Raw genomic sequence first — 11,131 nt, 5'->3', positions numbered from 1 at the left:
ATTCTGATAGACTAGGCGTCATTAATGAAAATTACCATTCTAATTGATGAATGACTATCTTCCTGAAATGAAATGATGGGGTGAAAAGCTAAAGAGTTATTTTAGGAAAGACTGGATAAGGTGCATTTGTGGTAATACCCTTTTTTATCATAAAAGATAATAGAGGAGTTCTAATTGGAGCATTGATGAGGACACTACAATAGGTTCTTCCCTCGAGTAGGGATTCTGGGGGTCTAGCATTTAAAGATAGGACCACCATTTCGCACAGCTTTTAATTGAAATCCAGTGAAAAAAATAGAACAGAAAACTTAATAGCTTTCGCCTGAGCACTCAACCAATCACAGAGATAGTGGCACCCATTGACTCTGCTAATTATTTCTGAGTTTAACTCTTGTGGGCAGTGAGCGATTCTGCTTAGGAGCTTCTGCTAAATAGTAGAATACGTCATGTTTGGATGCTTGAGGCAGGAGAACCAGGTGGATCTTTTTAACGAATGAATGCTAATTTGTGTTGATATTTGAGGTGATTTGATTGGAGGGATTCCACCACCCCGTGAGAAGAGCAAAACAATGAACCGCTCTCCTCTGACAGGGTTCCACCGAGATGGATGACAGTGATCTATGTCTAGATGTTTAATTTAATCACAGGTCTTCTCTAGCTGGGGGAGTTAAATATAACCATTATGAGGATATTAATGTATGCAGATTATTGGATGGATGTCAGCAGCCAGTTGCCTTGAAGAAAATCCACCAGGGGATTCACAGCTGTGGCTTACCGAGCCCACTGTGATCGAGGAGCTTTAAAGGACTGTGTCACTGACTGACAGGTGGGGCGGGGGAGGAGAGATTTATGTATTCTGACAGTACCTGAATGTACTGCACCATCTGAATATGTTGGTACTGTTGGTTTAAATGTAGCTGCACTAAGAACCAGTCAAGCCTATCAAATACACAATAAACCAGTGAAGTCATATAACATCTTTTTTCACAACGTATCAATCATTCCTTGTAGTTTTAAAAATTGCAAGAAAGCATGATTACCTCTTTTCTTTGAAAGTTGAGGACCTAGATGACTACATGGCAAACCATATTTTCAGACATGGCTATAAATGTCCCTGCATGTAATTCCTTAGGTTGGTCTAAACTTTGGTTTACACTGAATTCTTCAACCTTTGAATTCGAGACATTCATGGTCCCCACGGGAGTAAGACTTCAAGTACTCATGACTATTGTTATCCCATTTTTAAGTGCCGTAAAAAGGTTTGTCATTAGTGGCTGTAACGACGAGACGCCGCTACTAGAGCTCACGTGGACATGTGGATAATCATTATACTGTATAGGGTATATTTACGGTGGCCCTGAGAGGCCAGGGTGCTGCAAATAAAAGAACGCTGCAAATAAAAAAAGCGCTGCAAATAAAAAAAACGCTGCAAATAAAAAACGCCGCGATGCAAATAAAAAAGCCACAACGGAAGTGAATTACCGGGGACTATTATTGCTGATGCACATACGACGGAAGTTAATTACCGGGGACTATTATTGCTGATGCACATGCGTTTTTTTATGCGAGAGAAGAAGAAGGCTGGGGGATCTCCGGGAAACATCTCATGGGTAAGTTTATAATGTTAAAGTTACACAGGATGTAGATAATATCTGTCGCTGCCGTATTTATGACTTTAAATGACGTTATTTTGTGTGTGGGAGCAGATTATGTGTGTAGTGTATAATGTTAGTAGAACATAGCTTTGATCAAAACTGCAGAAAGCTATTTTCAAGTTGTTTGCTTGTCTGTAAAAACTGTTTGATTCTGCTCGATTTATCCGTGCAGCTTGAACCGTTTTAAATCTAGACCACCACACACACACACACACACACACACACACACACACACACTCACAGTATTCTTGCGTGTTTAACTGCCTGAAACTTGTCTTGCCCTTGTCAGTGGGGAATGTCGTGATTAAGACACACTTGCAATCCATTTTGGGAGATTCCTTGTATTAAGCCAGCGTTGAAAGTAGTACTGATTAGTCTTTCCAAATGTGTTAGTGTTATTTAAAAACTAGTGCAGTGCCCGTTCGGGGCATGGCCGTTCAAAGCTTGTGCCTGTACTAAGCGGACCGATTGTTTGGCTCCCATAATTGCTGCTTGCAATGTTGTCCGGGGGGCGTACCCGATCGGAGCGCGTAGATTCGTCAAAAATAAAGGTTTAGAAAAATGAATCCCAAAAAATTCTAAATGAAGGATGCAAATCATCATGCAATCCGCAAGCCATATCCGAAAGCTTAGGTCGATCTGACAAACAGTCAGAGAGATATGCGAGCCACAGACACACACACAGACACACACACACACACACGGACATTTCTTGCTTTATATATAGATAGATAGATAGATAGATAGAAAGATGTTCATGCAATTGAAGCGCAAAGCAACCTAATGATACTTTATTTGTTTTCTTGCAGGTCATAATGTATTGTCCTTTTTGTGGACAGCAGCAGGACTCTAAATCAGCCTTTTGCTGTTCATGTGGCAAGGACCTCAAATTCCTGTGTGATGTTGATAAAACAGGCACAAGTGGAGGTAATTTTTATTTTTTTATTTTTTGAATTAGGCTTAGGCAATGTACACTCTATATCTTATGAGTATGGGTGAGAACACTGTATGTCTCTCTGTTCTTTGTCATTGACGATTGATTGGACTCTTATTTCAAGCAGAGGCTACAGGAAAAAGCACACTGGAGTTATTCCGGACTTTCCGGAGTGTAAAAGAGAAGGAGAGACGAGCAGGTTTTAAGAAAAAAAAAACACCATCAAAAGACAACCTGAAGGTTGTGAAGGTACATTTTTTTGCTGAGATAGACTAATAATTTGCCGACAGTCCATTCTGTCATGTATTTATAGTGTCACTGAACTAGTTAACAGTCGCCTATTTCGTTGTTTCTCTGTAGATTTCAGTAGGCCTTATGAGGCTGAAAGATGGTGTACTGAAGACTGTAAGAGGAACAGTACTTCCCCTTTTGATGCGACCAGAGTCGGATGCGGACGAATTGCAGAGAGCTGCTGAGCAAAAAATGAAGGCCTTCGACAGAAATTTACATGGTGGTCCCTACGTACTGCTCTACCCTGACGGTACAAAGATAACTAATATACCAGGAACAGAAGTACCCTTCACTCTAAACGAGTACAAAGAGGTAGTGGGGAAGGCCTACCAACGTATCACACTGTACATTTGTACAGCTGAAGATTTCTTTACATCTTGTAAGTAATTGTGAAATGAATTACCAACCAAGAAGAGCTTTTTTAATTGATTTGTTTGTCAAGGAAAGCACTCTGTTCTGAGTAGTCTAAAATCCTCTTATACCTGTTCTTGTATTTCACAGCTCAGGAAACCAGCTCTGAATCCAACTCATCGGATTCAGAGGTGATCATCATGAGTCCAACTTCTGCAGAATTCAATGCAGCTGATACATTAGTGAGTACTACATTTTTTGTATCTTAGATCGCTTATATTGTAAATTCTATCTGGAAGTGAAAATGTTTCTAGATTTCACATAGACGGCATATTTTTACGATGAAACATGTCCCAAAATAGCATTTTAAATTGCGGTAAATGTTGCAGCGTCCTGGCTTACACATATTATACAAACTTAAGAAAACAACTTTATTTAGTGCAGATCCCTGCAAAATCACACAATAATAATGTGTATGTTTTTCACTGAAAGTAATAATGTAAGAAGGATCATTCCCCCTGGCGCAAATCACATACACTTTCTGTTAGAATAATAGAATTCAATATTTATGTTCAAATGTGTTAAGCTCTAGTTCTGTCAAATTTGAAGTGTCACACTGATATATTGTTTTTTACTTCCAGGTATGGGAACCTGCAGAGTCAGGCAGTGATTCAGCAGCTCCGGTAATTGTGGCTCCAAAACATTGTCTTTTGTTCACATTTAGCCTTGTCTGGAAATATTGTCACACAATTAATGTCTTAAACTACATGAAATAACGTGTCACACTGACCCAGAGATCCACGTTTGTGTACATTAGAATAGTCTTTTCTTTCTAAATCAGCCCTCAGATAGCCATGATTTAAAATACTTCAACTTACCTGTCCCATCCCTGTTATGGTTTGTGATTCAGGTCTTATTTTCTGACTCACAAGAGGGCCCAGGAACATCAGGAGGTGTGCTGGAAACTGCGTGCTATAGGTATTATACTTTCCTTTCTACAATTCAAGTATGTTTTATATGAAAACATCAACAATGTAAACTTGTGTATGTCAATTTCTCAGCAAATATACTCAGCTGTATGCGCCCATGGTAATAGAGGATAAGGATGACTCAGACAGTGTTGAGTGCAGTCATGACATTCCAGAGGATACAAAGTAAGAGAAAAGTTACCCTTACTTCAACTGTGGTTGTTATTTTTCCTGATCAAAAATGTGTGCTATGGTGTACCATTTAACATGGTCATAATTTATCTGATGACAGGGTGGACCAGCAATCACTTTCTGAGATAACTGCAAACCTGGCCCTAGAGATTGACCATCGAGCTGTCAGCAGATTTAACATCTGTCGCTCGAACATCTGGGATGGAGCAGTCAGAGGATTCAAAAGGGCAACATTCTCAGAAAAGAAAGACATCCTGGTGAAATTCTCTGACGATGAAGGGAGGTTTGAGGAAGGTCTCGATACAGGTGGCCCCAAGAGAGAATTCCTCTCCCTTCTCATGAAAGAGCTGAACAAACGGCCCATATTTGATGGACCTGTGGAGAGCCGCTACCTGGTCTACAATTCAACTGGTTCTGTTTTGTGTATAATGTTTTAAAAGAACCCATATTTCAACCTTGCAGTGTTTTCAAATATAGAAACTGATTTAATATTTCTTTATTCTGCATTATCTTGGACAGCTATCAGAGAGGATGAGTATTATTTAGCAGGGAAGATGATTGCTGTGTCCATTGTGCATGGTGGACCTGGTCCTAATTTTCTGTCAGAGGATCTGGTCAGCTACATCTCAGGGCAGAGCAGTTTCAAGGCATCTGTCGGAGACATTACAGATGAGGAGATAGGGAAAGTCCTACAAGAGGTATGAGAAGGGTGTGAAATTCTAGAATAGGTAAAGAGAGAGTTTTGTCCACTTAAACCATTCTTTCAAGATATACTTCTGGCATTACCATTTTTTATAATTACGTGTCATATTTGAAATGTGTGGGACTCTGTTATCTCTTCTTTTAGATTCAGAATTCACCCTCAGTGGAGATCCTTCAGGACTTGATGATACGGAACAGTGCCATGTTGCAGACTGCTGGGTGCTTCAGACATGTCAGGTCATGTGAAGAAAAAAAAATGATAGTAGAGGATTACCTGAAGTGGTACATAATCCACAGGAACAACACTGCAATCGAAAGGTAGGTTTTTGTATTTCATTGTTATTGCTAAAATAATTATGAAAAACGTGTTGCTGTTGTCCCATTTTCTTGCTTACTTACTTCTACATGATGCACATGTATCTTTGCATGCATCTTTTAATTGTATTTTAGATTCAAGGCTGGACTTGAAAGTTTGCAGTTTCTGACAGCTCTGCAGCAGCATCCGACGGTCCTGACCCCTGCTCTCTGTCATGCCGATGTGAAGCTGTCTGCTGCAGAGATGGAAAATCTGTTCCAGCCTGAATTTAGTCAACAGGGAAGCAACAGAAGGGCTCAGGAAGAGAAAGCTATGAGTTACTGGGCAGATTATCTTCTCGATTGTGAAGGTTAGTCAATTTGCTCTTGTCTGATTTTTATACACACAGATTATAAAGAGTTCCGGTGTTGATGTAGATAGTATTTACTGTCAATTGATTCCAATGTTCTCTACTTTTTAGAAAATGACAGCTCAGTGACCTTGGAGGAGGTGTTAATGTTCGCTACAGGTGTGCCATGTGTGCCTCCTGCTGGTATGAGTCCTCTGCCACGCCTTCAGTTCCTATGTTCTACAACGTCAACATTCCCAATGGCAAATACCTGTGCCAACATTTTAAAGCTTCCTCTTTTGGACACTTATGGTGCCTTCAAAGCCAACATGAACTTTGGCATTAATAATTCCCCCGGCTTTGGGTGCCTTTAAACAATTAAATAACTTGTGGTAAAAGTTAATGTTCCCACACACAGTAGCTACACAGTCCGTTGTTTTAATGTTGCGATCTGTCAGACCAAAATGTTGCGACGTAAGAGAGATGTGAGTATTTTTCATGGCAGATTTGTCCTATTTCATATCTAACATGTGAACAACACCACACATTTGTATTGTATTGTTATTATATTCTCGTTAGGTAGGTAAGGTAGACCGTGGTTAAATCAAGAGTTCAGAACATGTGTTAAGATGTTTTACAAATATTTACATAAACAGTAAATAAAGACTGCAAAAGGCACCTTGTTGTGCAAATGTGCCAATTTTGTTTTGCCCATTTTATCAACATGTTTTTACATGGACTTTGTGAAAGAGTAAAGCTGAATGATTTTCATTAAATGGTTTAAAAGTGTTTCATTTTAACGTAAGGACTTGTTTTTCTACGTATAGCATATGTTACACACTCGCTACAAAGATGACACGGCTGTAGCTGGTTCACAAGATTTTATTCTCAGATCCACTGTGAAAACAGAAATAACAGTAGCATATGTGACTGATGCAATGAATGAATGTTATTGTTGATTCATCAATTTGTTATGGGCTGTGTCTGAAATCACTCAATACTCCCTATATAGAATTCCCTATATAAGGAGTAGGGAGTAGTGAATGAGAGTGATTTCGGACACGCCTTGGTCTTTAAAATGTCAGAAAGTGAAGCCTCACAGAGAACAAATTAATCCAGCAAATATTCTAATTTTAGAGGCTGGAACCTGCTTATATTCAAAATTAAAATCAATTACCAAAATATTAGGTGTATAATCTTCTGACGATCAACCATTCAACTGATAACACGGATGTAACACTAAACATGTTTTACAGAATACATGAATATGCTGTATGTTTATTTAAACAAAGAAAGGTTTCAGTCTAATGACTTATGCAAAGATACAAGCTGAATATTTCACTGGACTTATCTACTCAGAATTGCAGCATTCTAAATAATATTCAACCTACATTGGAAACTTGTACACACAAAAAAGGTTCTGGGGGGCTGGTGGGGCAATGTATTCTACACTCCAGACATGTTTTTCATGGAAATGTAATTCTGAACAGCAGCTGTCCAGTTCACTGGTGGAGCCAACCCACTCCGTCTTTGCAAGTCCACAAAATGCATCTCCAGATTCTCATCACCACACAAATTGTACTGGGATGATGCTTGCATGATGCCATCAAAGTGGTGTAGGGCTTCCCAGGACACTGGAAATCCACACTCCCTTCCGCCAAACCTATGACCAGTCATAAATTGAAACATGAGTCAAGTGATTACAAATGGATCATGTAACCCCCCAAACATGCTAAATAAGCATTATAACTAAAACTCCATTGAGTCAGTTCTTCGTTAATTAAATCCTAAACAAAGAGCTTTGACTTGAGAAATTAATCTCAGGTTGACAGCAGCTCTTTCAGTCAAATATGGTCATTCTACTCACTTTCTAACACAAGGTACTTTTTGGAATTGAGTAAGATAAATCGACAGAATAGCTTTGGATATCTTCTGATTTAGGTTTTGTGTTGGAATCCATTTTTAGTCGTTTAAGACTTGAAATCATTTTGAAATAATGAGTTTTCAGACTAAATGAATCACGTTATTTATCAAGTGACAAACTTGTCATATTGGGCTGATACACCAAATGATATGAAGTCAGATATATTTTAAAGTAATATTACCAAACAATTTGAATACAAACCTGTGAGGCAGGTGGTACATGGCATCAGGTTTACCTGATGGACACTGAGACAGGCGAACAGGTCTGATGGTGTGGTTGTTCCACAGCTGTCTGTACTCATCGAGGTCTTTTTGGAAGATGCCCAAAAACACATATCGCAGCAGACACTTGTGCTCATGGCTCCCATTGAAGAGGTGCCTCTCTCTAAGGTCACTGAAGAGCTCGATCCAGAACTGAGTCCTAATGGTGGAATTCAAAACTTTTGTATTTCATGAAAAAAAGACAACTTCAAGTAAAAAGTCACAATATTTCTAGAGATGTTGAACATTTCTTGGTGCGCTCCTACATTATTTCATTTGGGAGCACATAAACTCCCTTGGGAAAATGTTAGTGTACAGCTCTAATGTAATTTCACAATTTTTTTCATCCAGATAGCACACACACACACACACACACACACACACACACACACACACATTATTGGACCTGACCTTAAAAGGCTATACCTTTGCTTTCTGAAGAAAGACCACCAACTCTCGATGCGCTGGTTTGCAGTTGAGGTACCATACATGTGACTGAGGGCTCCTGCAAAATCATCTGTGTGTTGAGATCGTAATGTGCAGTTAATGGCTGCCATAGTGCCGTTTTCAGTTCCACAGTCAGTGCGAAGGCGGGCTGGAAGTAGTCCAAACTCCGATACACACTGCAGGTAGTACTGCGCAATGATGCCCGGATCGTTGTTAGTGCTGCCACTCCTGAGCCACATAACTTTCCTTGAAAAGCCGTCGATGCAGCCACTGATGGCAATACCAAAGGGTTTAAGTTTATCATATCCATCAGCGTGCCACACTTGGTTTGGTCCTGCTGTGACGTATCCCCTTCGGACAAACCTTCGCCTGGAACGAAGTTGAACACCAGATGGATCTAGTCTGGAAATCGTCTGTCTAACATCCTCCCTTTTTACTGTCAGGTGATACTTTTGTTGCAATGTCTGCCACATAGCTCTGTAACCCAACAGCCGACCCGAGCCTCTCAGTTCATGTGCAACAGTTTGGTGTACAGTGCCAATGGGAGTGTAGTCTGTCCTTCTTGTTAAGCCAGCGTTCTGTAGCCTCCTCTTTAAGGTCCTCAGACTAAGAAAAATGTTGTGTCTTTTTTCTAGAAAATCAAGTATCACTTCATAAGCGTGTCCCTCCGTGAAGTACTTGTGGATGAGGCCTGCCTTGATTCCTTCATTAGATGCTGTGACTGAAGGGAAAAGACAACAGTGTCATTAGGAATGAAACTTAATAACAAAAAACCTATTAAGAAAAAAATGAAAATGTATCAGTAATGAGGAAAATACCTGAAATGTTTGATGCATAAGTGTATGTTTTCAGTATGTTCAATGCGTGAACAATTCCAGACATGAGGAGCAAAAAAGAAGAGAAATAAACAGGCAAAGGACAACATATTGGGATACTTACATAATTGGTAAGGATAAAAATACATATCAATCTAGAGGTAGCAAACAAAAAGGTACCCTTTTAATGCCTGTATTTGTGCATAAACGCATCAGAAGGCTCAACCCTCCGCACATGAAGGAGCACATAATTGGTCAACTTTGGTATTTCACCTGATTTTTTTACTTGTTGGCATTTTTTTTTATCAGTAGTTCTAAATCATGTTGAAATTGCCATGACTTACAATAATATGTGTATAGCATATATTAAAATGGCAACAAATCATATACAAATAAGACATTATCACTGTACTGGTGAAATTCTTGACTTTTAAGGAGGAGCTTACCATCTTCGAGAAAGGGAGCCAAACATTCAATGTTGCTGCCACAGGAGCCGCAAAACCTCCCAAAACACCCAGCAGTCCCACAATATGGACAATACATTGCCTGTGGAAAAAGAGCAATGTGAATGTTATTCATTTGCAATGAAGTAACAGCTACTTGGTAAGCTATTGCAGCAGGTAATGTTACCTGCAAACAGCTGACACTAATTTAACAGCAGATATCAGCTGCAATCACTTAATATCTGAACCATGCATCTACAATGTCAAAATACATTAAAAAAAAAAGAAAGATTTAAAGCCAGTACACTTCTCAAAGGAAGCACGTCTTGGATAGGATAGAGACCCTTCTCTATCTCTAAGCAGGATAAGAGACCCTCATTTATCTCTAGACAGGCACATTTAGATGACATGTTGATGGAGTCAAGATTGACTACAGGATGTTAGTGAAGATCTATACTTGTATGTATTCAATATAGGGCTGGGCAACGATTATAACACGTTATCTTGCCCAGCCCTAATTCAGTAAAAGTTGTTCCTTCAGAGCATGTTGAGGAGAGGACCCGAGCTCGTCTGTTGAATAAAGGCATATTCAACTTACTTTGTGTGTCTTAGCATCATCTTTAAGTCCCGGTCGGCTCAGATCCGTTTGTTTAGAAAACAGCTAACGTTAGCAGATAAAAGTAGCTATGTTCTACTAACATTATACACTACACACATAATCTGCTCCCACACACAAAATAACGTCATTTAAAGTCATAAATACGGCAGCGACAGATATTATCTACATCCTGTGTAACTTTAACATTATAAACTTACCCATGAGATGTTTCCCGGAGATCCCCCAGCCTTCTTCTTCTCTCGCATAAAAAAACGCATGTGCATCAGCAATAATAGTCCCCGGTAATTCACTTCCGTTGTGGCTTTTTTATTTGCATCGCGGCGTTTTTTATTTGCAGCGTTTTTTTTATTTGCAGCGTTCTTTTATTTGCAGCACCCTGGCCTCTCAGGGCCACCGTATATATTGACACAGTATTGGCACATGATTTAAACAACACACTTTATTAATGGATAGATATGTTTATTGACAATTGATTGAATTGCATTGTTGTGTGGGTGAGTGGCGTGCGGCGCGGACGCCGGGCCGTTCCTGCTCGCCGTTCGCCTGAGTAAAGAAATGGATACAGATTAAAAGGCGCATATTCATACATTGCTAACAGTACGGGTAGCGAGGGACTGTGCACGAAGTAAACGTGAGAAGTAGTGATGGATTGTGTGATGAGTAAACTCACCTCTGTCTGTTCTCTCTCCCAGGGTGTTCGGGCAAATGAGTTCCTCCGGGCCCGCACACCTCTAAATATAGTTCCGGGAGGGAAACGGCAAGTGGTAATCTCCAGGGGGAAGTTCGACATTTGTGCACATAGCTGTATCTATTTAATGTATATTGTCATAGCTGTATTCAGGTGTATATTATTGGTAAAGTGGTGGGAAAATATTTGGTAAATGTG

General features: G+C 39.7%; 2 protein-coding genes and 1 long non-coding RNA gene across 12 annotated transcripts; 2 read left to right on the top strand and 1 right to left on the bottom strand.

Annotated features, from left to right (window-relative positions):
* The first annotated feature begins 1,449 nt into the window (after nt 1-1,449).
* On the top strand, nt 1,450-5,382 carry LOC307028113 (uncharacterized protein). 7 transcript variants are annotated; one of them, XR_013804841.1, is made up of 10 exons: nt 1,455-1,610; nt 2,465-2,582; nt 2,714-2,838; nt 2,950-3,259; nt 3,382-3,473; nt 3,873-3,914; nt 4,142-4,209; nt 4,293-4,385; nt 4,492-5,089; nt 5,239-5,377. XR_013804841.1 is itself a non-coding variant. In XM_079662896.1 (9 exons), exons 1-9 carry the CDS (start codon nt 1,545-1,547, stop codon nt 4,826-4,828), a joined length of 1,242 nt encoding a protein of 413 aa, XP_079519022.1. In that variant the 5' UTR covers nt 1,450-1,544; the 3' UTR covers nt 4,829-5,382. The 7 variants fall into 7 exon arrangements, 6 of the variants coding, with proteins under 6 accessions (XP_079519022.1, XP_079519024.1, XP_079519025.1 ...); XM_079662896.1 differs by having other exon boundaries at nt 1,450-1,610; nt 2,714-2,829; nt 4,492-5,382; XM_079662898.1 differs by having other exon boundaries at nt 1,452-1,610; nt 4,164-4,209; nt 4,328-4,385; nt 4,492-5,382.
* A 35-nt stretch (nt 5,383-5,417) lies between these two features.
* LOC307028115 lies at nt 5,418-6,433 on the top strand. The gene is made up of 2 exons (XR_013804842.1): nt 5,418-5,758; nt 5,870-6,433. It is a non-coding gene; the product is annotated as an uncharacterized lncRNA (long non-coding RNA).
* A 170-nt stretch (nt 6,434-6,603) lies between these two features.
* Nucleotides 6,604-10,586, bottom strand: LOC307028112 (uncharacterized protein). Of its 4 annotated transcripts, none has more exons than XM_079662890.1 (5): nt 10,443-10,585; nt 9,630-9,729; nt 8,348-9,089; nt 7,863-8,081; nt 6,604-7,400 (listed from the first exon to the last, which is right to left on the bottom strand). In XM_079662890.1, exons 1-5 carry the CDS (start codon nt 10,506-10,508, stop codon nt 7,184-7,186), a joined length of 1,344 nt encoding a protein of 447 aa, XP_079519016.1. In that variant the 5' UTR covers nt 10,509-10,585; the 3' UTR covers nt 6,604-7,183. The 4 variants fall into 4 exon arrangements, with proteins under 4 accessions (XP_079519016.1, XP_079519017.1, XP_079519019.1 ...); XM_079662891.1 differs by lacking the exon at nt 10,443-10,585 and adding an exon at nt 10,225-10,431; XM_079662893.1 differs by lacking the exon at nt 7,863-8,081 and having other exon boundaries at nt 10,443-10,586.
* Nucleotides 10,587-11,131: the final 545 nt, after the last annotated feature.

Source organism: Notothenia rossii, assembly GCF_949606895.1.
Source record: "Notothenia rossii genome assembly, chromosome: 2".
Taxonomy (NCBI): Eukaryota; Metazoa; Chordata; class Actinopteri; order Perciformes; family Nototheniidae; genus Notothenia; species Notothenia rossii.
The sequence above is the reverse complement of the archived record's forward strand: the minus strand, read 5'-3'. Positions and strand labels throughout refer to the sequence as shown.